Source organism: Oryctolagus cuniculus, chromosome 11 (assembly GCF_964237555.1).
Source record: "Oryctolagus cuniculus chromosome 11, mOryCun1.1, whole genome shotgun sequence".
Lineage (NCBI taxonomy): Eukaryota > Metazoa > Chordata > Mammalia > Lagomorpha > Leporidae > Oryctolagus > Oryctolagus cuniculus.
In genome coordinates this window covers 120,501,424-120,529,308 of record NC_091442.1, presented here as the reverse complement: position 1 = coordinate 120,529,308, position 27,885 = coordinate 120,501,424, and the positions used below count along the sequence as shown (strand labels likewise).

The 27,885-nt window shown below is 66.0% G+C and overlaps 1 protein-coding gene across 3 annotated transcripts in view; it reads left to right on the top strand.

Annotated features, from left to right (window-relative positions):
- Positions 1–13,779, top strand: part of WNT7B (Wnt family member 7B) — a 39,952-nt gene extending 26,173 nt beyond the window's left edge. For all 3 annotated transcript variants that reach the window (XM_070051538.1, XM_070051537.1, XM_070051539.1), the window contains exons 3-4: positions 6,542–6,813; positions 11,357–13,779. In XM_070051538.1, coding sequence (XP_069907639.1) covers positions 6,542–6,813; positions 11,357–11,836 — 752 coding nt within the window. In that variant the 3' untranslated portion in view covers positions 11,837–13,779. The remainder of the gene's footprint in view (positions 1–6,541; positions 6,814–11,356) is intronic.
- The last annotated feature ends 14,106 nt before the right edge of the window (positions 13,780–27,885 follow it).

The following is a 27,885-nucleotide window of genomic DNA, read 5'->3' as shown; positions in this document are numbered from 1 at the left end:
GGCACCATTATGTCGCTCCCCATCTTCGTGGAGGAACGACACAGGACCCTGTGCTGTTCTTTTGTCTGCTCGGCCCTCCCCGGGTTTGCTGCTGGTTCTTCCCGGGTTGGCTACTGTCCCTTCCACCTCCGTGGAAGGGCGGTTCCCCCTGCCACATTCCCCACTTCCGCAGGGGAGTGGCACACCGCCGGCCAGCTCTCTGGGGGCTGCACAGGTGTTCCCCTTAGATGTTCCTCTTAGATGTTCCTGGTGCATGCCGTCTCTCTCCTCCTTTATAGTCCTCCTCCGCCAATCCTAACTCGGCTGCCCACACGCCGAGTACGCTGCTCTCCTCCAATCAGGAGCAAGTCCTACAGTTTATTGGCTGAACTGGAGGCAGCTGTGTAGAAGCTGTTTTCTTCTCTCCCAGCGCCATATTGTGGGAGAGCAGATGCACAGAATAAGTCTTAATTCCAGTAACTCAGTCCAGTCCGGGTTGCTCCCCACAGATCCCCCTTTCTTTTTATTTTTTGGCGTTGATACGCGCCTGTCTTCGGTGTCCCGCGGCACACACTCTGCTCTACTTGCTAGAGTTGCCACAGGTTCTTACAAGTCCTATCAATCAGGCAAACCGAATCCGGGTCCTCTCTTCGCCATGTTGTGAGGAGGTTTTTAGGCGCTGATGCGTGCCTGTCTTCGGTGACCTGCGGCTCATACTCTGGTCGAGCCGCCTACTGGTGCTTACCGTCTTACTAATCAGGCAGACCGAATCCAAGCCTTCTCATTGCCATATTGTGGGGAGGCCTATTGGTGTTGATTCGTGCCTATCTTCGATGACCTGCAGCTCATACTCTGGTCGAGCTGCCTGCTGGTGCTTATCGCCCTACTAATCAGGCAGACCGAATCTAAGCCTTCTCATTGCGGTATTGTGGGGAGACTATTGATGTTAATAACGTGCCTGTCTTCGGTGACCTGCGGCGCATAAGCTGCTAGCCGCCCGCAGGTGCTCATCGCCTCACTAATCAGGCAGACCGAATCCAAGCTCTCTCATTGCCATGTTGAGGGGAGGCTTTATTTTTCTCTATATCTCCGGGCATTCCTATTTCTCCCATTTTACGTCTGTCTACCAACATTCCTATTTCTTTTATTTTACTTCTAAACTTCTGTTTCTCTTATCCCTGCGGCTTCCCGGCGCCCGCCCCGAGGCTGCTTCTCGGCGGCTTCCCGGCTCTGAGCCGCTTCAGCCCGCGCCTCTCTCATCTGCGCGGCTTCCCGGCTTCGCGCCTGTACCACGGCCTCGCACCAGCCCAGCGTTCCCTATCTACTTGTGCCCCGCACGCTCTCTCTGCGCGCGGCAGCCTCCGCGAGTCACACAGCGTAGCTTACGTCTCCGCCACTAGCATTCAATCTAAGTTCCCCGGGCTAACCTGGCGAATTCAACCCAGCTCACGTTTCCGCCCCACGATTTGGCTTCCCGTCCTTTGCTCCCCGGGCTAATCAGACGGATCCCAACCGGGCTTACGTTTCCACTTCTGGTTTTAACTTTTCGCCCCTTATTCCCGGGCTAACTTGAGAATCCCAAAGTGGCTTTCGTCTCCGCCTCGGCCTGCCCCCCGCGGCTTCAATTTCCCTAACATTTTTCTCTACCCGGTATGTTTCCCCAAGCTTTCCTCCAACAATACTCCTCCCTCATTTCTCCTGGCCTCTCCCCACAGTCCGTATCCGAGTCTGTTTGTTCTAGCTTTCACTTTCGCTTTCAACCTTAGAGATTTCTCCCAGCTTCCCCCCGTAGTCCGTATCTGAGTCTATGCCTAGGCTTTCAATAGCTTCTTCCGGCACCTTTTTCGTCCGGCTTTTCCCTAGGCTGTTTGCTAGTCTCTCTCTCTCCGGTATTTTCCCATTTCTTCCCATTTCTTCCCTTCTAAGTTTTCTATCCGAGTCACGGCACCATTATGTCGCTCCCCATCTTCGTGGAGGAACGACACAGGACCCTGTGCTGTTCTTTCGTCTGCTCGGCCCTTCCCGGGTTTGCTGCTGGTTCTTCCCGGGTTGGCTGCCGTCCCTTCCACCTCCGTGGAAGGGCGGTTCCCCCTGGCCACTTTCCCCACTTCCGCAGGGGAGCGGCACACTGCCGGCCGGCTCTCTGGGGGCTGCACAGGTGTTCCCCTTAGATGTTCCTCTTAGATGTTCCTGGTGCATGCCGTCTCTCTCCTCCTTTATAGTCCTCCTCCGCCAATCCTAACTCGGCTGCCCACACGCCGAGTACGCTGCTCTCCTCCAATCAGGAACAAGTCTTACAGTTTATTGGCTGAACTGGAGGCAGCTGTGTAGAAGCTGTTTTCTTCTCTCCCAGCGCCATATTGTGGGAGAGCAGATGCATAGAATAAGTCTTAATTCCAGTAACTTAGTCTAGTCTGAGTTGCTCCCCACACCCTCACACCCACATCTGTACCCTCACACCCACACCTGCACCCCACACCTGTACCCCACACCCACATCTGTACCTCACACCCACATCTGTACCCTCACACCCATACCTGTACCTCACATCCACACCTGTACCCTCACACCAACAACTGTTCCTCACACCCACACCTGTACCTCACACCAACACCTGTTCCTCACACACACTCTGTACCCTCATACCCACACCTGCACCCTCACACCCACATCTGTATCCTCACACCGACACCTGCACCCCACACCCGCACCTGCACCCTCACACCCACACCTATATCCTCACACCCACATCTGTACCCTCATACCCACACCTGCACCCTCACACCCACACCTATATCCTCACACCCACATCTGTACCCTCATACCCACACCTGCACCCTCACACCCACACCTGTTCCTCACACACTCTACCCTCATACCCACACCTGTACCCTCACACCCACACCTGTATCCTCACACCCACACCTGTACCCTCACACCCACATCTGTACCCTCACACCAATACCTGAATCCTCACACCCATACCACACCCATCCCTGCACCTCTCACACACACACAACACCCACCGGGCCTGCCCAGGCCTAGGCCTGCTGCCAGCAATGCTGCCTCCCAGGACCCAGAGGGGTGTGCGCTGTGCCCCCACCTTGGTTGATGCGGATGCTGTCTCAGCTGTCACTGGCAGGGTCCAGGTGGTCCAGGCTAGGCTTGCAGGGGCAGGAGCTCAGGGTTCACCCAACCCAGTGCTCCCGCCTCACCTCACCCCAGCCTGAACCTGCGTATGCCGGGCATGCAGGGACGGGACCACCCAGGAGACTGCTGCACCCCCAGGCCCCCGTGGGCAGTCACAAGGGTGCACTGGACCCTGCCTGGGGTCCCTGGGCTCCGCTGCACAGCCCCACGTGCCCAGCAGCTACCTCCAGGCCCTGAAACCCGAGTACGGCCTCTGTCTGCGCTGGCCTGGCCGAGTGACCCCGAGCTGCTGCTGTGGTCTGGGAGTGTTGCCTGGCCTCACTGTGTCTCCGTCTCTCCCAGGATGAATGGGGTACATGGGGGCAGTATCCTCCACCCAATTCCAGACGAATGGGGGACCTGTGGGATGGGGCAGAGACGGCCAGGATGTGACTTGGAGACCCCCACCTCCCCTTACCCCAGGCCCGCGGCAGCAGCCTTGTCCTGCTGGGGTGTAGGGGGCTGAACTGGGACCCTGTGTGGCCTTGGGCCTGTCACCTGCCTCTTCTGTGTCCTGGTGGAGTGGGGCTGGTCATGGAGCTGAGCAGGACGAGGGGTGGAAGTGCCCTAAATGCCATCGGCTGCTGTGTGTTGAAGGCCGCGTTGCCAGAGGACCGGCCCCGCCCCCTAAAGCCTGCGATCCCCAGGGGTTTCCTTTATTCCAGGAGTCCTGTGTCCTCCGCCCTCCCTCCCAAGCCCGCATCCCCCACAAGGCCACTTCCCTCCGGCTCTAGGTCCCCTGTCCCCGATGTGTCACACCCACGGAGCCTACGGCTTGTGCACCCGGGGCCTGGCTGGGCCAGGAAGCAGCATGGGCGTCTCTGCAGCTCCTGGGGCCGTCTCTGCCCACCTGCCCGCCCGCTGGCATCGACAGTTCTGCCACGTGGCTCACTTGCGAGCACATGTGTCTTCAGTCTTGCAGGGGTGCACCTGGCGTGCAGGGACCCGAGGGACTGGCAGCTGCTGTCGCCCATCTACCGTCCACCCCGTCTACCGTCCCCCACCAGCAGTGGCTCTTTTCCTCATCCTCATGGGCAAGAAGTGGCAGCTCACGGTGGCTGGTGTGTGGCCTGTTCTCCTGCCCCCAGCATCATTCAGGGCACTGCTGGCTCCCGGTCAGAGCGCAGAGCAGGCTGGGGCCTCCGGACAGCTGAGAGTGGCCCCAGGAGAGTGCAACCACGCTGCCTCCATCCGTGCCCGGCCCTCTGCCGCGGAGCCGCCTGCGGCAAAGCACAGAGGGTCTTCGGGTTGTGCTCAGCCCCTCCCCGCCTCCTCCTGCCCGGGGCCAGGCTGGCCCAGGAGGGCTTCCGGCCTCCCTCAGCTGTTCTGGGCCGTGCATCACGTCCTGCTCGGCCACTGCTATTCTTCTGCCCTCTGAGCCCTCGACTCCGCCTCTGTGCAGTAGGAGTAGAAGTGAAATTCCCCCGCCCGGAGTGTGAGGGCTGAGGGAGCTCAGGGGAGACCGCGAGCGGGCGGTGGCGGGCGCGGCAGAACCCCACCCACGAGCAGCTCCAGTGCGCTCTGCTCGCTGGGGTCCGAGTCCCACAGCGACCGGCCCGGGCTGGGCACCCATCCGGCCTACAGCCGCCCCTCCACACCTGGGCCCTGTGCTCCTGCGGGGACGCCTGTCCGGAGCACACACACCACGCGTGCACACACCCGTAACGCGTCACACAGCACACACCGCAGATACTGCACACACACAGACTCAGGAAGTTCACGCACGCTCCTTGCTAGGACTTTACCTGCTCAAAACGTCGCCTCATCCAGGAGGCTTCCCTTAGCGCCAGCCCACAGAGCAGGCCAGGGAACCCCCGCCTTAGGCCGCGTGGACTGGGCTGCGCTGAGAGAGCCAGGAGTTCAGGAACCCACCACAGATCCGGGGCTTCCCTGCAGGATCAGACTGGATTCGCCCCGGGCTGGGGGCGGCTTCCCGCATTCTCTGTCCCTGTCCCTGCCTGTCTGGGGCCCCAGCCCGCTGGCCGCCGGTGGCACAGGGCCCTGGGGCTCCTTCGTGTATCTCAGTGAGCAGTGCCGGCCAGCACAGAGCCGGGTGGCACCATGAGCTGTGCAGGTGGCCTGCTCCGCGTATGCCAGGCTGTGGCAGGGTAGGGACCCCAAGCTGGTGGGTTCCCCCCAAAGCTGGCGGGCACTACCCAGGGCGGCGTGGCGGGGGAGTGGCCAGAGGGAGGAGGCTGGGCCCCTGGCAAGGCCTCATGTGCTGGGGGCGCAGAGAGGGGCTCTCTGCTGGACCCCAAGGGGAGGAAGGGCTGGCAGCCCCTGTGCCCCCTTAACTCTTCCCAGAGGATGGAAGCCCACAAAGCACTGCGGCCTGGGCCCCTAAGGCTGGAGGCCCCACCTGCTTCTCAGCTGGACCGAGCTGTGCTGGGGAGCAGGGACCCCACTAGTGGGAGGTGAGGCAGTGTGCCCAGCCCAAGGCCAGGTGTGCCCTTGGTGCCCAGTGGGTGTTCTCGGCCTGACTTGACCCTTGACCCTACTGCAATCTGCAGGCCACCCTCTCAGTCCCCAGCAGCGGGAACAGCAGCTGGGGACACAGAGGGGCATGTGGGTGCTGGGGGCCCCCGGCCGGGGTGCTGGCCTGCTCAGGTCTTGCTCCCCGGCTCCTGGTCCTCGGGGTGGCATCACTGGCACAGTGCCAGGTGCTGGCGACATGGGGACAACACGGGCCCAGCTGTGGGAAAGTCGGGAGGGACCCCAGGGGTGGGAGTCAGTGTGGGGATGCAGGGGGCCTGGCCTCGCTTGGCGTCAGGAAGTCCCGCCCTGTGGGCTGAGCCCAGCGGATGCTGTGACCACCTGGGACGGGGTGGCTGAGCAGCAGGGGCTCCCTTCTGGCTGGTGGCTCTGGGAAGGACTGGTGCCCAGGTCTGGGCAGTTCGGGGTCCCGAGCTAGCCTGGGGTGTCAGGAGGGGGCGGGGCCTGGCGAGGGTTGATGATGGGCGGTCAGGGAGATGGAGGCAGCCGCCGGGGGCCCAGGTGCAGCTCTGAGCCCCGTGGGTGCTCCCTGGGCCCCTGAGCTCCCTCCTGGCCTCCCTGCATGCCTGGTCCCCATGGGATCAGCAAAACCACCCGTCTGTGCGCAGTCACGGCGGGGAGGCTGGCAGAGGGGAGGGGGCTGGAGCTGGAGCCCCCGCCCCCGTGCCGGTCACCACGGCTGAGAACCTCTCCAGCGCAGGCTCTTGGGAACAGGTGACAGGTCGCCAGGTGACAGGTTACCTGCTGGTGGCAAAGTCACAGCGGGCTTGAATGCCTGCTGTATACCAGGCACCGCCCTCAATGCCGCGTGGCAAGGTGGGCTCCACCTGCCCCACCTCGGCGAGCTGGGGACGCAGAGGGCACCTGGTCTCTCCCGCAGGGAGCCGTGAGGCCGCCTTCACCTACGCCATCACCGCGGCCGGCGTGGCCCACGCCGTCACGGCCGCCTGCAGCCAGGGCAACCTGAGCAACTGCGGCTGCGACCGGGAGAAGCAGGGCTACTACAACCAGGCCGAGGGCTGGAAGTGGGGCGGCTGCTCCGCCGACGTGCGCTACGGCATCGACTTCTCCCGGCGCTTCGTGGACGCCCGCGAGATCAAGAAGAACGCGCGGCGCCTCATGAACCTGCACAACAACGAGGCGGGCAGGAAGGTAGGCGGAGCCCGGCCCCGGGGGGGTGGGGGGGGTGGGGGGGAGGGTGGGGGGGCGGGCAGGAAGGTGGGCGGAGCCAGGCCCGGGGGGGGGGCGGGGGAGGGAGGGGCTCCGAGCTCCCGAGCCACCCCCTGCCGTGTGGGTGGTGCCTCCCCTCTGAGTCCCCTCCCCAGCCTCCAGGAAGTGGGCCTGCTCTCCCACCGCACACTGTGCACACTGAGCCTCCGATTTGCTTATAGCCCCCAGCTGGTGGGTGTCGCTTCAGTGCAGGGGCCCGGCTGGGCCAGGCTGGGGTCCCCAGATCGTGGGACTCTGTTGGTGCCCTGGCCTCCGAGGCTGCGGCAGGGCTCGGTTCAGATTCCGTCGAGGGGCCCGGGGAAGGATGTCCCAGGAGGCAGAAGCTGGGAGCCAGGGCCCCTGGGCAGTCGCCAGCTTCATGCACGGGGAGTGGGGGAGGGGTGGACGGTGGGGCGGTCCAGGCAGGGACACACTGGGGAAGAAGTCAGGGCCTGGCGGGCCACCGCGGGGAGATGAGGCCCCAGATACCGGGCTGGGAGGAGCCAGGCGGCCAGATGGCCTGAGATAGGGCGGCCGGCCGAGCGGAACGCCTCACTGGGCTGCACCCAGGGCCCGAGGGGCTCCTGGGGAACGGGAGACTTGCTTTCCAGGTGGAGAAGAGTTAGAGAATCCCTCTGTCCCTGGGATCGAAGCAGAGTCCACCTCTGGCTCGCTGATTCACTCAACAAACACTTCTTGCCCCTGCTCTGTGGCAGGTGCTAGGGCTAGGCGTGGGCAGGGAGCAGTCAGACATGGCCCTGGCTAGGGGGAGGGGGCCCAGTGAGGCCTTCGGGGGCTACATCCAGGAGCAGTGGAAGCCTGGGAGCCGTGGGAGGGAGCAGAAGGAGGTGGCCCTGGAGCCCTGTGGACGTGGTGCGCGGAGCTGGCGCCTGAGGGGCTGCAGGAGGCTCTGGCTGGCGGGAGCAGAGTGGTGGCCCAGGCCGCGGCCCAGGGTGTGCCACTGTCTGGCTGTGTGTGTGTGTGGGGGGGGCAGCTCCTGTTGAAGGAAGGGGTGACACGGTCTTTGCCACTGTGGCCTCCGTCCCCGTCCCTGGGGTCCCTGCCCCTCGGGCACTGGGGGGGGGGGGCAGAGGAGGCTGTGCTCCATTTACCTGGGGACATTCAGGAGGACTCCCTGGAGGAGGAGGCAAGCTGAGTCTCATGAGAATCAGCTCTTCTTCAGCGTCTACAGCAGTGTGGGTTCTGAATAGGGGCTTTTGCATAGCTCCCCTCATTACTGCCCCCATTTCACAGATGAGGACAGCTGAGGCCAAGAGGGACAGCAGAGCTGGTCACATGGCACCGGAGGCCTGAGCTCTGGTCACTGCTCTGGCAAGGATGCCTACAGGGCCAAGAAGTGGGGAAGGGCAGTCCAGGAGGGGAACCGGCCCGGCAAAGGCACGGGGGTTCGCGGCGTGCAGGGCACGCCCAGAGGCCACCAGGCTGGACAGGCATCGTGGTGAAAGCTGGGATGGCCAGGCTGGATTTTGGCCTCCAGGCCACAGGAGCCATAGCAGGTGCCCGGGCACAGTGACATGGACCAGGCAGAGGGAACCCGAGAACCCGAGAACCCCAGGGCTGGCCTCGGTGAGTCCCAGGTGATGGGAGGCCAGAGGGCGCTGCAGCCCCCGGGGTGCCCCTGGGAGAGAGGGGAGGTCGGGGGCCTGTTCCCAGCGAGGTCCCTTCCGGTGGACGCAAACAGGGGGCGCTATGCAGGCCACTGCCTGGCCAGTCAGCTGGGGCCAGACCAGCTGCCCCGGGGCCTGCTCACCTCCCTCTGCCCCGGGGCCTGCTCACCTCCTGCTGCCCCTCCCCCCGTGCCCCTGAGGACCATATCCCCCCAGTGCCCACGGGGTGCCGCAGGTGTGGGTGGCCTCCTGGAGCCTTCCGGCCGCTCTGCGGTCATGTGGGGGGGGAGACAACGCCCAGATAGGCGGAAGGTGCTCGCTAGCCCTGTGCAGGCCCCAGGCTGTGCCTCCGAGAGGCAGCCCTGGGCTCCTGTGCTTGGTGGCGTGGGGCTGGCGCCTATGGCTGTCTGGTGCCACCAGCTCCGGGGGGGGGGGGGGCAGGAAAGCTGGGAGCGGGACCTAGCACAACCTTTACCTGAGCGACGGTCCACCACGGGTCTGCTGGTGGCCGGGTCATTCTGTCGTCTGGACGAGACCCCCAGGTCCTGGGAGGGGTGACGCACGTGCTGTCTGGAGCCAAGACGCTGCTCCCAGCCAGGGCTGGCTCTCAGCTATGGCTGAGCCCAGTGCCCAGAGCACGGACCACGCTCTCACGCCGGGAAGAAGGAGAAGCCGAGGCCTGCAGGTGGGGCCCAGCCTCAGTCTCAGCCCTGTTGGGCAGGGTGGGCTCCCTCTGCACCCCCGGGGGACCTCAGGGCTGGGCGGGGTGGTCATGGTGCCCTGAGGTTCCGGCGGCCGCTGGCGCCGTGGCTCCAGCCGAGGGGGCGCTGGAGAAGGAAGCGCACATTCTTGAGCCCTGTGATCACGCCCAGGACGGGCTCGGCCCCGGGACCCAGCCAGGCGAGGTGCAGCCCCTCGCTCTGCAAACAGCTGTCCCTTCAGCTCCACCCGCCGTGCAGGGGTCTGCGCACCCTCGGAGGGGCTGCCTGGCCTTGATGAGGACCGAGAGACAGGGGCCGGGGGAGGAGGAGGGCAGAGGCTCAGGGGCAGGAGGCAGAGTGTGGTGAGGAGGTGGCCGTCCAGCAGGCCATAGCGGGGACCCTGGGCGGCAACTGGAGCCCGGGCCACCTGGCCTGCACTACCCCTGGCCTCCTGGCTCCGCCAGGCCCTGGCATCCAGACCAGCCAGGGGAGGACGGGCAGCCGGCGGGAGTGAGGGCTCTGTGGGGAACTCTGGGGGACTGCCCGGCCGGAGCGGGCATCGGGCAGGCAGCGTGACCAAGGCAGCTGCCGGGCTGCAGGGGCCACTTTCCGGAGAGGCAGAGATCCAAGCAAAGGTGCCCGCGGGTGGGTGAGGGGCGCGGGAGGCTGACAGGGAGAGCCGGGCAGGGAGGGAGCCCACACATGCCATCTCCAGGGGGCCGCCCTTGGCCCAGGACCCCCAGCCCACGTCCTGGCAGGTGTCCTCAGCCGGGTACCCCTCATCCCAGGCACCAAGCCCTGAAGTTCCAGCTCAGACTGTTCCCCAAGCCTCGCCCCCGCCCACCCCTGCTGCCCGCCTGCCTCCCTCTGCTCCCTCCCCCCAGGAAGCCACTCACCCCGCCCCCAACTCTAGCCCCTGCCAGCCGCAGCTTGGGCCCAGCCCTTCTTTCTTGTCCCCTGGTCCACAGCTCTTAGACCTTTGCTCACGCCGAGCCTCTCCTGATGAGCTCCTGCCCCCCCCCCACCCCTGAACACCCAGTATAGGTGCCACCGCCTCTGGGAAGCCCTCCCCCACTGCGAGCGGCAGAGTTGGGCTGCCATGGGCTCCCACAGACCCTGCACCACCTTCTTCTCTGCTTCCCACACTGTGAGCCCGGGGTTCCCCTCTGAGGTTCGGGGACTCCTGCGACCAGGCCAGGGACCTGCCCGGGGCCGACGGTGGACAGGCTGTGGATGGTTTCTCCCACTTTTTCTCCCATTCATTTGTTCATTCGCTGGGGGACGTCTTGTCTGGGGCAGAGCTGGGGCCTCCGCAGCAGGTGCCCCACAGCGGTGAGTTCTGGCCCAGTCTTGCAAGGCCGGGCTCCGAGGTGAGGCTGGCGGGGCCCCGACAGCTGACAAAGAGCCTCTCCCGCAGCCGTGGGGCCACAGCTAATGATTCCCTATCTTTAATCAGACCTGGCTGGCAGGCGCATTCGATCCGGGTAAATGAGTACCTGGGGTCAGGGCTGGCTCTGGGAATCAGCCTTCCAGGGCTGCGGAGGGAGGCCCAAGGAAAACACAGGGCTGCACCCGCGGAGGGCCCTCGTGGGGCTGGGGTGCGAGAGCAGCAACGGCTGGGCCGGGGCCTCGGCTTCCGGGGCGGCGCGGCCGGGCCTCATGGAGGGGTGAGGGTCTGAGCACCCGGTGCCCTCGCCACCCCTCGGTGCCCTGCTGGGCCCCAGCAGACATGGACCACGCCCCGTGGGCATGCCAGGCCCTCATGGACCAGCCACACTGTTAGGCTCTGAGCACACGTGGGGCCCATGCCAGGCTGGGGAGTGGAGTGGGTGGGCCAGAGACCTGCAGCAAGGTCCCACCGGCCTGGGGCCTCAGTGCACCTGCTGCTGGGCGGCTGTGGGGAGAGCTCAACCCGGGGCCTCAGGGTTCTCACCGTGCCTGGGGGGCCTGCCGCTCACAACGCAGGTCTTTCTTACTAATTAGCTAAGTAGAAAAGCAGTGGAGAGAGACAGACACTCAGAGAGCGCTCCCATCTGCTGGCTCGCTCCCGGCGTGCCCACGACAGCCAGAGCCAGGCCAGGATGAGCGCGGAGGCTGGGGCTGGGCTCGGGGTGGGGCGCGGCTGCGCTGAGCGGCTGCCCCGTCTGTCGCCGGCAGGTTCTGGAGGACCGCATGAAGCTGGAGTGCAAGTGCCACGGCGTGTCGGGCTCCTGCACCACCAAGACCTGCTGGACCACACTGCCCAAGTTCCGCGAGGTGGGCCACCTGCTGAAGGAGAAGTACAACGCGGCCGTGCAGGTGGAGGTGGTGCGCGCCAGCCGCCTGCGGCAGCCCACCTTCCTGCGCATCAAGCAGCTGCGCAGCTACCAGAAGCCCATGGAGACGGACCTGGTGTACATCGAGAAGTCGCCCAACTACTGCGAGGAGGACGCGGCCACGGGCAGCGTGGGCACGCAGGGCCGCCTGTGCAACCGCACCTCGCCCGGCGCCGACGGCTGCGACACCATGTGCTGCGGCCGCGGCTACAACACCCACCAGTACACCAAGGTGTGGCAGTGCAACTGCAAATTCCACTGGTGCTGCTTCGTCAAGTGCAACACGTGCAGCGAGCGCACCGAGGTCTTCACCTGCAAGTGAGGGCCGCGGCCCCGCCCTCCGCCGCAGCCCCGCCCTCCGCCGCAGCCCCGCCCTCCGCCGCGGCCCCGCCCCTCCGCCGCGGCCCCGCCCTCCGCCGCAGCCCCGCCCCTCCGCCGCAGCCCCGCCCCTCCGCCGCGGCCCCGCCCTCCTCCGCGGCCCCGCCCCTCCGCCGCGGCCCCGCCCTCCGCCGCAGCCCCGCCCCTCCGCCGCAGCCCCGCCCCTCCGCCGCGGCCCCGCCCCTCCTCCGCGGCCCCGCCCCTCCGCCGCAGCCCCGCCCCTCCGCCGCGGCCCCGCCCTCCGCCGCGGCCCCGCCCCTCCGCCGCAGCCCCGCCCCTCCGCCGCGGCCCCGCCCTCCGCCGCGGCCCCGCCCCTCCTCCGCAGCCCCGCCCCTCCTCCGCGGCCCCGCCCCTCCTCCGCAGCCCCGCCCTCCTCCGCGGCCCCGCCCCTCCGCCGCGGCCCCGCCCCTCCGCCGCGGCCCCGCCCCTGGCCTGCGCCCGCTCCCTCCGCAGCCCGGCGGACTCCTCCCCTTGTCTCCGGAGCCTCCACCCAAGGACGCCCGGGGTCCCTGAGACCAGCGTGACGGCGAGACTCCGGCGAGACTCCGGGGTCCCCTTCCCCGCCGCTGTTTCCCGGCCTGCTGGCCCGAGTTATTTATGCGTCCCGGGTTGCCAGAAGAGGATTCGCAGCACCCCGACTCCGCGCTCCACCCCGGCCAGGCCTCTCTGCGCCCCCTTGTTGCGGGAGCTGCAGGCAGTGCTGGGGGCCCCGGGAGCCAGCTGGGCAGGGGCCTGGACGCCGACCCCAGAGTCCCTCCTTTTGAAAATCAGGTCAGGCAAATCAAAAAGGCACTGCTGAGGGTCTCCCTGGCCCCCCGTCATCTCCCCCACTCTGCAGCCGGCCTGACCTCCAGCAGCTGGGGTGGGGTGCCGGGGGGGGGGGGCAGGGACTGCGCGTGCAGGGAGCTGCTGACCCGAGAACACACCGGGGCTCCCAGCGTGGCCCGGGGAACCTGGGGAACCGGCCCCTCCCACAGCCCTTTTCCGTGTCTCTGAGGGTCTCCCTGGCCCGGTCCTGTCTTCTCACCCTGACCCTGATGCTGAGAAAGCTCAGGCCCAGGGCGGGGCCCTCACTGCACCACAGCCCTGCCTGCTGTCCTGGGGACACCTCCCCGAGGGTCGTCCTCGCCTGGCCCCAGAAACTTCAAGACCGGAGCGCTGGGAGGGGGCCCACTGGAGTGTGGGGAGAGAACCGGAAGCCAGGACTCGGGACCGTGTCGCCTTGCTGGACACTCCGCCCCTGAGATGCAGGGGGTGGGGCTTCTGGTGCCCCCCACTGCCCACTGCCCCTCCCTGGGGGCTTTCTGGGAGGCACAGCGGAGGAGTGGCCTGGACACCAGCCTGGGGCTGCGACCCCCGTCGGGGCTCCGCCTGCATCTCTCCTCGTGCCCCTCCTGCCGCCAGGGTGCTCTGGGCTGCCGAGAACGCCCCACGCCACCCCGGCCCCCTGCTCACTCCTCTACGTCCAGGGACACCTCCGAGCGCACAGCCCGGCGTCCTGTGCCGTGGGATCTGGTTAACTTATGTTGTTATATAGCGTCAAATGTCTATAGTCTTAAGTTATTGTGACCTACACTGGGTTCTGGAGGGGCGCGGCCGCAGCCTCGGTCCCCGCGCCAGGCTCCTCCTCTGCTTGAAATGGATCCTCGGGGGCCCCTGTTGCCACCGAGTCACTCGCACTGTCCCTGGGCCCCCAGGCGCCCAGCCGAGACCCCGCCCTCCCCGTCGGTCCTTGGTGGGCGTGGCCCTGGGCAGGAGCAGGGTCCTCTGCCTGGCGCGGGGGAGGGGAGGCGCTGGGTGTCCTTGGAGCGCCCACTTCTGACAGGCTGTGTCACCGGCCTCCCCTGGAGGGGAGCGCTCGGCCCAATAAAAGCTGGAATCGGAGAAGTGAGTGTGTGATCCCCACGCGGCGCCCCACGCCCCCGGCCCTGGTCCTGGGGTGGCTCCTCCCCAAAACCGGCCCTGCTGGTGCTGGACACAGACCCTGAGGCCTTCCTGGCCAGCGCTGGGCTGCGGGGAGCCTGGAGCCCAGCTCAGACCTCCTGGCTGGGCAGGTGTGGCCCTCGGAAGGGGCTAAGAGGTCCTGGGCCGGCTCCCTGTCCCCGTGCCTCCCACTTCTGAGCCAAGATGGGGTCTGGCTTGGGGCCCTGTGGGTCTCTCCGGTGGTGTCTGGTGGTTTTAGGCCCCAGTGCCCCCAGGGGCCTTCCTTGCCCCCACCAGGCCTTGCTGCTCCTCCCCGGGGCCCAGCCGGGGGCCGTGGTAACCGGGGCTGGGGATGGCATTCCTGCCGAGGGCTGGAAGGCATGCGGCAGGGCCGGTTTGGCCACTGCCCGCTGCCCGGCAGCTTGGCATAGGGCGGAACCGCTGATCAAACAGCCCGGTCCTCCTGGCTGCACCCAGCCGGCACCCACGGAGCTGGCCCCGGAGCCAGAGCCACTGCAGCGGCCTCTGGGTGGGCTTCGCCTGGGTGGAGTACGGGACCTCGAGGCCGAACCCTGTCTCCTGCTGACAGGCAGGCAGCCTCCGGGGTGACCCTCGCCGAGGTGCAGCCTCTGCAGCGGGAGGTGGCCCGGGGCCAGGACGCGGTGGTCGGTGGGCCCAGGCCAGGGCCCTTTGGCAGGAGGCCCCGGTTCCCTGCGAGACGGTAAGCAACGGGCAGTGGCGGCTGCAGAGGAACGCCGGCGTCCGGCTACTCCCACAGGGCCAGGAATGAGGAAGGTGCGCCCAGAACGCCCCGGCTCCGGTGCCCAGACTCTGCTCGCTTCTTGGCCACGGTTCAAGCCCAGGGCCGGCCTCCCAGGGCCGCTGCTCATCCTCCACGGGGCCCTGGCAAGGCGGGAGCCCCTGCCCCAACTGACGTCCCCGCACTCTCCACCTCGCAGGTTAAACTTCAGGAGAGCTTCCCCAGCGACCCCCTACCAGGAGCCCATTAGTCCCCGAGGGTGATGCCCCCACCCATCCCCACCCCCAGACACGGGCAAGTCACAGGGGCCCCGTGTGGGTGGCGGGATTGGGTGACCCTGTAGCTGGGGAGCCCCTCCCACACCCACCCCCACCCTCCACCTGCCCCACCCAGGCCCCGCCCAGCCCCCTTGGCGCCCTCTCTGCTCCCCAAGTGGTGGGCAGCTGGGGGAGAGGGAGGGGTTGGGCCTGTTCCTCCACGCCCTGAGCCTCCTCCCTTCTGTAGAATGGACAAGAGATGCACAGAGGCTCTGCCATGGGCCACCCAGCCGCCCCCTCCCAAGTGCTAGCACCGCACCCGCCCCTCGGGGCCGCCTGCCGTCCACTCGGCGGCGTCTGAGCTCACGGGGCCCCGCGGCCCGGCTGGGCGGACTGTCTCCTCGGTGTGGCCTTTGGAGCCCTTCATGAACTTCAGCCTCACCGCCCGCTGCCCCCAGCCCCCTGCACGCTGCCCCTCCCTGCCTGGGACCCCCTCTCCTCTACCCTGCTCCTTTCCTTCCCTGCACCCCAGCTTCTCAGAATCTGTTGGGAGGGAGGGCTCCCCCTGGCCCTGTTCTACCTCTCTCCCCTCACTAGTAGGGGTCCTGTTTCTGGGGTGCTCTGTGCACCCCTGTACTAGCCTTGGGCCTGGACCACAGGCACCTGTGACCTTCCCAACACCCCTTCCCAGAACACAGGTCAGTGTCAGTTCCATTTCACAGATGGGCAAAATGAGGCACCGAGAAGGGGAGGAACTGACCCACAGGTTCGGGGCGGGGGGTCTGAGGCCCACCGACCCTGTCCAAGGCCACACAGAGAGGGCAGGGAGCGAGAGACTGAGGCGGGTCTCGGAGAGCAGCTTGACAAGTGCCACTGTCTTCACCAAGGACAGAACAAGAAAGACCGGGTTGAAGAACAGCAGGCAAGCTCTGGGTGAGACACCTGGCTGAACTGGCGAGGGCCACTTTCTCCCTGGAGGAGGGAGGAAGGGCTGACACCCCAGGCGGGGCTGGGCTGGTGAGGCTGCAGCCTGGGAGGAGGCCGGGGAGGGGTGGCGGCAGGGTGGCCACTGGAAGTTGCTGATGCGACAGGGGAGCCCGGCCCCCCGAGCACTGCCCCTGGGGCCACGACGCCCAGCTGATGGCAGCCTGGACCGCTTCTAGGTCCCTCTCTGGGATTCTGCCACCACCCAGGGCCCTCTGGAGCCCGGGAGGAGAGGCCCGGGCAGGGGCAGGCAGCTGGCCAAAGGCACCGGTGTGGAGGACCCAGGGCCAGAGCCCCCCATAGCCCACCGGGCTCCAGGGGTAGGTGTCGCCCATCCAGCCCTTCTCTGAGACCCCCACCCCAGGCTCCCCTAAGGGCATTTGGCTCCGGCCCAGGCGGCCCTATCTGTTCTCTGCACACCGCAGGACCCCGTGCTGCCAAGGGAGCCCCTCTCAGCATGGCCCGGGGCCTCGCCAGCAGGCACCAAGGGAGGAGGCCGGGCCGCAGGTCAGGAGTCCTCTTACCCCACCTGCAGGCAGAGGGCCCACGGCCGCGCGGCAGGCCTGGGCTGCCCTCCAGCTGCCGGACTCCGGGTGGGCAGCCCGCTCCGCCCCTGCCCCTACCCAAGACCTGACAGTGGCCTCAGGGCCCCGGTCCTGCAGCTGGGCCCTGCCAGAGGTCTCGGCTATGGACGCCCGGCTGCAGGCTCTGCCCTGGGCCCCCTGCACCCCGCCGTCTTCCCGAGGCCCCTCCCGGGTTTCCGGCTGCAGCCTCCTCGCTCCGTTCACTAGACTCGTTTCTTCCCTGGTCCGTCTAGCCTGGCCGGCCACTGTGGGTCTCAGAACCGAGCACGGAAGGGGGCTTGTCCTCAGCAGTGCCAGGCCAGAGTGGGGGACAGAGGACCAGTAAACAGGCCCCTCTGCTTCCTGCAGCCAGGCTGGGGAGCACACAGGGGCCCGGGGCCCGGCCTTCGGGGCGCTCCAACAGCTTCCTGGAGGAGGCTGCATCAGAACCGGGATCAGGAGGAGAAATGGAAAAGAGCAGAGGCGTGGGAGGGAGGCCGGGAGCCAGGTCAGAGGGAGCGTGGGTGCTGGGACAGGGGCGAGTGGAACTGCCGAAACTGACAAGTTTCCAGAAGGTTCCAGAAGATTCTAGGAGGATAGAGGACTCTTACTCTTGAGCCCTGTGGTTGCTGGCATAGGGCAGGAGCTCTCACTGCCACACCCCTCATGGCCAACTCAGGCGAAGAGCCAGGGAACCAGCCGACTTCTCCGAACCCAGGCTGCCTGGTGCGCACCCAAGAAAAATTGGGCTGGGAGCAGGGTGGGGAGCGAGGGCTGGCACCGGGACCCTCGGGCTGCTCCTGGTCCCCGCGCAACCCCTCCACCAGGGGCTGGGACCCGGGCTGGGCTGGAAGACCAGGCTGAGCAGCCCAGCGGAAGCCTGGGTCCCAGGAGCTCTCTGGTCTGGCTGACCCCAGGGGGCCTTGCTCGCTGTGGGCCCACGCCGGCGGGGGGCACCGAGCAGGACCCTCCCTGCCCCTCTGAGCTGACAGGCCTTGAGTGTCTGCTTCTCCACCGACTGGTGGGAGCGGGGGGCACCTGCCCGGCCTGCTCAGCGACGGGCCCTGGCACAGACCCGATGACTAACTCTGGCTCTCCTGGGTTCCCAGGCCAGAGGGATCGATGGAATCGCAATGGCAAACACTCTGGGAGGGGGAGCCCGCCAGGGGCGACAGGTGTGAGTCACAGGACCTGCCTGGAGCCCCGAGCAGGCGGGCGGGCGGGCGGGCCTTCTGCAGGGAGGGGCACTCCCCGTCTCGGGGGGGGGGGCGGGGCTGCAGCAGGCAGGCCTCAGGCCGGCAGGGGAGAGGGTCCCTGCCCCTGTACTAGCGGAATCCAAGCACGGTTTGATCCCCACATGATGAGAGGCAGGCGTGCAGCCCCGAGCTCCGGTCTAACATCAAAGGCCTTCCCTGGGCGCCCGGTCCCCGATGCTGCCCACCTGGGCCTGGCAGCGGCCCAGCCCTGTGCTGCCTCCATAGAGCGCAGCCCCGACCCCATAACCATTTCTGGTACCTTCCCTACTCCTGGGCGGGCAGTCCCCTGAGGTGGGGACCAGACCAGGCCTTGCAGGGCTGGCAGAGTAGGGGGGTCCTGCAGGGACTGAGATGCACCTACTTGTAGTCTTAAGACTCAACCCCAACACACGCAGCAGGCAGTGCAAACGCCTGTCTTCCTGCGAGGGCTCGGCCGGTGCTCCCGTGGGCCAGCTTAACCTGATGCGCCACGCCTCCCCGGACCACCTCCCTGTGCAGAGAAGACCCCCTGGCCTCCTGAGCCCCCCACCAGCACCCCCACAGAGAGAGTGAAGGAGGGAGAGACTGAAGAGTGAAGGAGTGAACTGACGAGTGGCAGATGGACACACAACAGAACCGCGGGGCAGTGAGTGAGCAGGGCCTTCTGTGAGGAGCACACCGGGGCCACGGGCAGGGTCAGCCCAGCCCAGCCCAGCCCAGCCCCGTCCATGTCCACGTCCACGTCCACATGCATGGGCTGGCTGTCCTTGGCCCAGAGCGGCCTCCAGTCTTCCAGGAGCTGCCAGCGCCTGCAGACAGACACAGGAGCGGGAGCGCAGGGCCGAGTCACCCCGAGCCATGCCGGGCCTGTGAGCGTCCACTCGGCGCCCTGCCCAGGAGCCTGCCCTGTGCTGGCCCAGAGCCGAGGCCGGGTCCCCGTGCACGAGTGTGGCCGCGTTCCCTGTGCAGGGCCGGACATCCCAGCCCCTCTGGCCTCAGTTTCCTCATCTGTAAGGGGGGGTTATCTCCCCTCCCAGCCGCGTGAGGGTTAAATAGCCCCGAGAAGCGTGCCAGGCACACAGGAAGCACCAGACCCCTGGCGGTCGAAACCGCACAGCTCATGGAAGCCGGGACCCGGCAGTGCAGGGAGAGCCCGGCGGGGTGGGGCGGCCCCCAGCACCTCCGCACTGGACACCCACAGCACAGCTTCATCCAGGCCCTGGGCCCCTGGGGGGCGGGGGCACAGTCCCCTACAGCCTGAAGTCCCCAAGGGGGCGGCTCCTGACTCCAGACAAGTTCCTGCGCCCGAGGAGCCTGCGTTTCTTCATCAGGCACAGGCTCCTGCTTGGGCAGGGGTGGCGCGGGGGCTGAGCCAGGTCCCGCGTGCCCGGCAGCTGGGACAGTGCGTGTCGAGGGTACAGCAGCTGCCGGGGCGGCGGCACCTCCTGGGTTCCAGGAGCTGCCGGGGATGGTGAGGCAGGGCAGAGGGGCAGGGGGGGCTCGTAAACCGACTTGGGTCCTTGAACACACATGGACCGCAGCCTCCACTGAAACTGCAGGCTCCTGTCCTCCCCCACGGGTCTGAAGTGGCCCAGGAAGCACCCTGATGGCTGGGATCCTGGGAGACGCCTTGGGATCTCACTGGGTAACCACACAGCCCTTGGAGACGACAGCAGTGCTCCTGGGAGCTGGAGTGGCCGAGACATCTGGGGCTGGGGGACCTCCCTTCCTGGGCCCGTCTGCTGCCGCGCCTTCCAGGGGACGGCCCCAAGTGCTCGCGGGAGCCACAGCGCAGGTGGGGAAGGAGCCGAGACACCAGCTTGTTGGGGGGGGGGAGCGACTGGCAGCCCCCACCCCGGGAAGGGAGAGTGCGGCTTCCTTTTAATTAAAGTTCTGCCGAGGGCCTGCATTTCGGGAAAGGGCAAGTGTGGATGCAGAATAATTAGCCGGACAAAAGGCAAATCCCTCAGCCTCTCTCCAGGGCTGCGCACAGGTTAATTGGCTGACGCTCCTGCCCCCAGCCAGAGGCCGGCTTTGCCGCCTCCCACTGCTCACTGACCCCGAGGCCACACCTGCCCGCTGTCTGTCGTGGGAACCCAGCAGGGCTCCAGTCGCCCTCTGATCCGCCGGCCCGCCCCTCTGCTCCGTCCCCAGCCCCTCCCTCCCCCCACCTCCCGCCGGGGGCCTTCGAAGCTCCCGCTGGCCACGGGATGAGCGTCTCAGCCTGGACTCCGTCCTGCTAACTCCTCTTCTGGGGGCAGGCACCTCTCTCTTGTGCCCACAGGGCTGTCAGGTGGCTGCTGCTGCTCGGACGACCACCCAGCCACGACTCAGGCTCGTCCAGCACCGTTCTCAGCACCGCCAGGGACTGGGGGCTGAGCCCGAGGTCCAGCACTCAGCGGGTGCTCAGTGCTTTCATGCAGGCTTGTGGGTCAGGGGTCTCCTGCGGGCCCGGCCACGGCCACAGCCACGGCCACGGCCACGGACGGCAGGCTGCCTTCCGGTCCACGCCCTGCACTGTATGGAAGATTCTGGTGCAAAGCCAGGAGGGGGCTGGGGAAGGAGGCTGATGACTGCTCCAGGGCGACTCTGGTCACCAGGGCCCCTGGGGGAGGCCGTTTCCACCCGACACACCCACTCCCCTGCTGCAGGAGGCCGGCCGACACCCTGGCCGGGCAAGAGGCACACAGGCCAGCTTCTGGTTTGGGCCCAGGAGGCCCTGTGGCCGGGCGCGGTCAGGGTCTGGCTGAAGGTCACACAGTAGCCAGAGGAAGGGGGGGGGGGGCAGGGGAGTGTCTTCCCAGTGCCCTGTGTGGGGCTCAGAGAGGGGGGCCTGGCCAGAGGTCACCACAGGGCTCCCAGGGCTGCCCCCACCAGGCAGGCGGTGAGTCAGCCCCACGGCCGCCCGAGGCTGTGGCGGGGCCATCCCAGTCCCACGGAGGCTGCAGGGACAGCTGCTTATTTTTCTTGCAGTGAAGGCTGGTGGCGGGGGTGGGGGTGGGGGGTGGCATGGGCCGAGGGAGCTGACCCTGCTGGTTCTCACACTCGCCCAGGCTCCCCGGGAGCCCTTGAAAGGGAAGGGGGGGCCCGGGGCCAGCTGCTGGGGGGCGGGGCCTGGGGCCTCCCTGCCACACTCCCGGGGCAGCTGGCCAAAGCCAATGCCGCAGGCCAGTTCCTGGAGCGGGGTGTTGGGGTTTCCGAGGTCGGGAAAGAACTGGCACAGCTTGGTTCATGATGTCACCGGCCCAGCCCCAGCCCCAGCCTGGCCCAGGCCCCGGTCCTGCTGCCTCGGGTGCCCTGGGGCTGCTAAGGGCTGTGGGATGATCCCGGGGGGTGCTCAGGTGCCCAAGCCTGCATGGCCCCCCCTGGGGCTGGAGCCACCAATGGGGCCCCCTCGGAGGCAGGGCTGCGGGAGGGGAACTTTCCCAAAGGTCACTCCTCGGTGGGGGGGGGGGGGCGCTCCTGAAACACGGACCTTCCCCCAGCAGGCCCTGAGCAGGTGTCAGTACCGGCGAAGTACGGATGGGGGGACATCTCCCCCCTCCCTCACCGGCATTTCCAGATCGGGCTGCAAGCGCTGTCTGCTCCGGGACCTCCGGGGTGGGAAAGATGTCGGACACCCAGCCCTGCCGGAGCCCGAGCCCGCACCCAGCTCCGGAGCGCGACGTGGGCGGCACCCGGACCTCCAGCGGAAAGGGCGGGCGCACTGCCGTCCTCGGGGGTGTCACTCACGTCGGACTCTTTTTTCAGAAATAGACTAAAAGAAGAAATCGTTGTTTGCTTATTTGACAGGCAGACAAGAGAGATGGAGGCTCGGAGATCTCCCCTCCCCTGGTTCACTGCCCAGACGGCCTCAAAGGCCAGAGCTGGGCCAGAGTGAAGCCCGGAGCCAGGAACTCCACCCAAGGTTCCCACGTGGGCGGCAGGGAAGCCCCTGCCGCCTCCTCTGCTGCTCTCCCAGGTGCATCAGCAGGGAGCGGCCTGGAAGCGGAGCAGCCGGGACTCGAACCCGTGCCCCAAAATGGGATGCGAGCGTCGCAAGCAGCAGCTCAACCTGCCGGCCGCACGGCCGCTCCTGAGCAGACTCAACCCTGCAGAGCAGTTGTGCTTCACAGAAAAGCCAAGGGCAATGTGGGGGGCCGCGCTCGGGCACCCCCAGAGCTTCCCTGATGAACTGTGCGTCAGTGGGGGGCACTTCCAGGAGCTGGTGGAAAACAGGAGTAGAAGCCAAGTTTATTCTGCTGCGTTTGGGAGACCCTCGCAGTGTCGTGCACAAATGCGTGTTTGCCGTGAAGACCCCCCATTGGCGGGCATTCCCAAGTAAACCAACGAGCCCACTTTGAAGTCCCTTTCCCCAGGACCCGACGTCTCTGATTGCCACTGGCGACTGATGACACCTCGCTGGCTTTAGCTCCTGGGCGCAGCCCCCACCCCACCGGCTCTGGGGGCTCCCTGGGGTTGGACAAATGTACAGCACCCCATGGATGAGTCCCATCGGCCCGAAAGTCCCGGCTCCACCTGCTCACAGGTCTCCTGCTGCCCCGGCCCGGCTGTGCCTGCCCAGGACAGCACGCAGCTGGACTCCCATGGCAGCCTCCGCCCATGGCCCCCTGCGCCTTCCTGTGCTGAATAGCGACCACCGCACCGTGTGCCTGCCACGTCATGTTCGCCCGGCACCTCTGGGGGCCGGTGTCGCTTACTAAGAACCTTGGGCGCTGCTCTTTGGGGTCACAGAAATGGCCGGGGCTATTTTTGAGAGATGCCGAGGTTGGTGGCGGCTCTGGCTGCTGCCTGGGGCGTGGCCGCGTGGTCCCTGAAGCACCTGGCAGGCAGGGAGGCCGGGAAGCGGGTGGGGGTTGGGGGCCCATCCTCACCTCTGTGCCTTGGTGGGTTTTTGTGTCGGGCTCTGGAGCCTGGATGTGGGGGTGGGAGAACAGGCCGACCTCACTGCTGCAGTGGGGCGGGGTCCCCCCGCCCTGAGGCAGACTCGCTCACTGCCGGCTCCCACAACATCTGGATGAGGAGACCCCACACATCTGAGAAGGTGCCCTGGTCCCTCTGCCCCCCCAAAGGGTCGGGGGAGGGCGGGGACAGCCCTGGCTGAGTCTGCTTCCTCACTTGCGGATCAGGGACCAGGACCGCAGCCCCCCCCAACCCCACGACGCCAGGTCAGGCCATGGGCAGAAAGCCCTGTGCAAAGCGCGCAGTGCCGGCTCAGCCTGGGCGTGCCGAGCTCAGTCGCCGGGGGCTGCCTGGATCAGCCCACAGAGGAGGCGGGGCCAGAGGATCCCAAGGGACTGGGACACACTTTTCCAGACACACAGGTGTGTGCTGGGTGAGTCTATACAGCCAGCCCCGTTGTGTGCTGTGTCTACACAGGCAGCCCAGGTGTGTGCTATGTGGGTCTACACAGGCAGCCCAGGTGTGTGCTATGTGGGTCTACACAGGCAGCCCAGGTGTGTGCTGTGTCTACACAGCCAGCCCAGGTATGTGCTGTGTGGGTCTACACAGGCAGCCCAGGTCTGTGCTGTGTCTACACGGGCAGCCCAGGTATGTGCTGTGTGGGTCTACATGGCCAGCCCAGGTGTGTGCTGTGTCTACACAGGCAGCCCAAGTGTGTGCTGTGTGGGTCTACATGGCCAGCCCAGGTGTGTGCTGTGTCTACACGGGCAGCCCAGGTGTGTGCTGTGTGGGTCTACACAGGCAGCCCAGGTCTGTGCTGTGTCTACACAGCCAGCCCAGGTATGTGCTGTGTCTACACAGCCATCCCAGGTGTGTGCTGTGTGAGTCTAAGGATGCAGCCGGTGGCTGGTTACAGTCAGGGCGACACACGGCATCTGAACACGGGCAGTGCGTTCTCTGGGGCGCTGATTCCCTGATCAGTACCGGAGAGCAGCCACACTGCGCCAGGTGGAGACGCAGGGGCAGGGACGGAGGCGGGACTTGCAGCTCCGTCTGTGGCAGGACGATGTTTAGCTGGCGATTCGGCCCGGGAATCGTGCTATACATATGAGGAGCGAGGTCCCCGCCCCGCGGCGCGTTAGGGTCTGTGCCGAGTCTGTGGCCGTTTTAGATGAGGGACCTGACCATGTGCGGAGTCGGGTGTCTGGGGGTGGGGGTCCCGGGACCAGGCCAGGACTGGAGACAAACACAACTCAACATTTGCGTTAATCAATCAACGCGAAAGAGAAAAAGATCTCCCGGCCACTGGTTCACTCCCCAGGGAGCTTAATCCAGAGATGGCAGGAATCCACCCACTGGACCTCCAAGGGCTGCGTTAGCAGGAAGCTGGGGACAGGAGCCAGGGCTGAGACGCAGGCCCCCTAACTGCGGTCTTAGCTGCCCAGCTAAGTGCCTGCTCTGTCCTCACTCATTTTTTAGGAAGATTTATTTATTTATTATTTATTTGTTTGAAAGGTAGACTTGAGAGAGAGAGAGAGGGAGGGAGAATCTTCCGTCTACTGGTTTGCTCCCCAGATGGCCAAGCTGAAGCTAGAAGCCCAGAGCTTCATGCGGTGTTCCACGTCCCCTGCTGCTTTCCCAGGTGCATTAGCAGGGAGCTGGATTGGAAGTGGAGCAGCCGGGACTTGAACAGGTGCACATACGGGATGGCGGGCGTCCAACCAGCTGGGCCTCCCCTGTTCTGACATCTTAAAGTTTTCTTGCTCCCTGAGAGCAAGGGGTCTTTCACCCGCAAATTAACAAGCCCAGGGCCCCACTTCCCCGGGGACCCCAAGAGGGGGCCCCCCTCCCCTACCCCAGAGGGCCAGGAGGCTGAGGCTGCACCGAGGGGGCGCCGAGCCAGACGCCATAGTGGGTGCAGCCCGGGGTGCCCCAGGGCAGCTTGGTCCCGGGTCGAGGGGGAAGCTTTTCTTGTCTGCTTGCCACCAGTTTCTCGTTCATTCACTCATACTCGCTTTTCTGCTCAGAACGGTCAGTGTGGGGCAGGCGTCCGGTGCAGGAGCTGAGCCACTGCTTGGGGCGCTCACAGCCGTGCGGGAGGGCCTGGGTTCAAGTCCCAGCTCTGCTTCTAACCCCTGGCTCCCGCCCACACACACCCTGAGAGGCAGCGGTGACGGCTCAGGCCGCTGGGCCCAGCACCCCCGAGAGACCCAGACTGGGCTCCTGGCCCCCGATTTCCGCATGGCCCAGCCCGGGCCTCAGCAGGCATCTGCGGAGTGACCCAGCAGACGGAAGACTTCTCTCTCTGTCTCTCTCCCTTTGTTGCTGTTTTTCAATAAATATAAATAAACAAATGTTTGAGAAAGAACTTTGAATGGGCCCGGGTGTGGGCAGGAAGTGGGTGACAGCAAGACGCAGAATGGGGCTCAGGCCGGGGACGGGGCGGGGCCAGGCCTGGAGCCCTCAGCTCAGGGGGTGGACAGCGCCCTGCCCTGCCCCCACCAGCCTCCCCGCCCCTCCAGCCCCCTGCCCAGTCTCTAGAGAGGCATCTGGGACACCCCCAGGCCTTCCGCCCACCCCGGCCTGGGCACCCCCGTGCCTGGGGTTGAGAACACGGAGGGATCAGGGAAATGCTTAGGGAGTAAGCCGGTGGAGGAGGAAGAGAGGGAGGGGGAGGGGGAGGAGGGGGTGGAGGGGGGAGGAGGAGGGGGAGGGGATAGGAGGAGGGGGAAGGGGAAGAGGGGGAGGGGATAGGAGGAAGGGCAAGGGGAGGAGTAGGTGGAGGGGGAGGAGTAGGTGGAGGGGGAGGAGGAGGGGGAGGAGGGGTGATGGAGGGGGATGAGGAGGGGGAGGGGATAGGAGGAAGGGGAGGGGGAGGAGGGGAGGAGGGGAGGAGTAGGTGGAGGGGGAGGAGGAGGGGAGGAGGGGGGATGGAGGGGAGGAGGAGGGGAGGGGATAGGAGGAGGGGGAAGGGGAGGAGTAGGTGGAGGAGGAGGAGGGGAAAGAGGGGGGATGGAGGGGGAGAAGGAGGGGGAAGGGATAGGAGGAGGGGGAAGGGGAAGAGGGGGAGGGGATAGGAGGAAGGGGAAGGGGAGGAGGGGAGGAGGGGAGGAGTAGGTAGAGGAGGAGGAGGGAGGAGGGGGAGTGGAGGGGGAGGGGGAGGGGACAGGAGGAGGGGAGGAGTAGGTGGAGGGGGAGGAGCAGGGGAGGAGGAGGGGGAGGGATAGGGGCGTCCTGAGACGCTGCAATCTGGGCGTCCAGGGGGCACGGGAGGCTGCTGAGCGGGATGGGGGCGTCGCTCTGGTTCCCTGTTGCGCACGAGCCCCTCTCTCAGGAACTCCCACCCTTGGGCTAGGAGAGCCCCTCCCAGCAGGGCCTGGAGCAAGGCTAAACCAAAGCTGCAGCGGACACAGCCCTGGTGCGCGTGCTGACGTGTTGGGGGAGGGGTAGGGTGGGGGAGGGGTAGGAGGAGTAGGGGCAGGGCTAGGGGTTGGGGTGGGGGTAGTGGTAGGGGTAGGGTTGTGGTTGTGGTTGGGGTTAGGGGTTAGGATTAGGGTTATGGATTACGGGTTATGGATTATGGGTTAGGGTTAGGGTTAGGGGTGAGGTAGGTTTAGAGGTTAGGGTTTGGGGCAGTGGTAGGGTTGGAGGTTAGGGGTTGGGGTAAGCGTACGGTTAGGGATTAGGGCTAGAGGTAGTGTCAGGGTTGGGGTTGGGTTTGGGGTTAGGGTTAGGGTTAGGGGTAAGGGTTAAGATCAGAGTTAGTGTTTGGGTAGAGTTAGGATCCGGGTTAGGTGCCAGGCTGGGGCCCAGGAAGTGAGGACTGGTGGCTGGCAGCCCCTGTGGCCAAAGCCTTGTTTGATGGGCCTGGAAATGAGTCTCCAGGAGTCCCCGCTTCACTCCGGGACAGCTCATGGCAGGGCTGGACGCTGCCTCGGCCTTGGGGACCCAGCTCAGTACCACGGGAGAGGCAGCAGGGGGCAGGACAAGGCTGGCGAGCTGGCTGGCGACGGCCCTCCCAGTGGCCTGGCCCTCTCAGGCCATGGTAGGGAGAGGCGGCCCCACCCACAGTGCTACACAGACCACCGCCTTCTGCCCTCAAGCCTCCCTCCCAGCCACAACCTGACCTCAGCCCCTTCCCCTCCCAGCCAGACTCCTGCTCACCCTCCCAGGCCAGAAAGCCCCCACCCTGACCCCTCTCTGGGTAGCTCCCTAAGGAGGGAGGCCCAGGGCTGTGAACCCTGCCCAGGGCCCTGGGACAAGGGGAGGCAGGAGGAGAGCTGGGAGAGGCCACTGGGGGGCCCTGCCCCCCCAAGGCAGCCACGGGGTCCCCATGCTCTGGGCTAGGGGTTCCGGAAGACAGGGTGGGGCCAGAACCTGCTACATAGGCCAAGTGTGCAGGGGCAGGTACCTGCGCTCCAGCCGCAGGAAATGAATGAGCCAGGAGGGAAGAGGGGGTTCCGGGTCTGAGAGGCCTGTGAGAAGGGGTGCGGCACTGAGAAAGGTGCGAGGGGAGCCTGGTGCTGCCTCCCGGCTTCTCCTCTCGCTGCCCTCGCGTGCCACTCAGACTGCAGTGCCCTCAGCACCCAGTCTGCCCTGGGGTGATGGGGACCCCAGGGGAGGAATGGAGACCCCAGGGAGGGATGGGGACCTCAGGGCTGGGATGGGGACGCTAGTGGGGGGATGGAGACCCCAGGGCTGGGATGGAGGCCTTACAGGAGGGAAGGATGTCCCAGGCCCTCAGGAAAAGTACCCAACACGGGATTGCACCAACCCGGGGCCGGGCAGAGGGGCCGGGGGGCCCAGTGGCAGCAGAGAAGGAAGTGGGACTTGTACCCCAGGCAGGCTGTCGCCATGGGAGAGCCGAGGCGGGCACTTTCTGGAAATGACAGTATTGGAGGTGGGTGCTGCAAACAATTTATGTTGTCTATTTCTTTGAACATTTATTTATTGACCAATAAATTAGTTTTATTAGTTTGGGTGAACCTACCAAATAGTTCTACCCAAATAACACAGTTATTTCTGAAATAACTTAAACAGTCAGTGTACGTGAAAGCACATTTGATAGATGCCCTCTGGGGCCGGCGCTGTGGCACAGTGGGTTAACGCCCTGGCCTGAAGCGCCGACATCCCATATGGACGCCGGTTCTAGTCCTGGCTGCTCCTCTTCCGGTCCAGCTCTCTGCTGTGGCCTGGGATAGCAGTGGAGGATGGCCCAAGTGCTTGGGTCCCTGCACCCCATGGGAGACCTGGAGGAAACTCCTGGCTCCTGGCTTCGGAGCAGTGCAGCTCTAGCCATTGCGGCCATCTGGGGAGTAAACCAGCAGATGGAAGATCTCTCTCTCTCTGTCTCTTCCTCTCTGTAACTC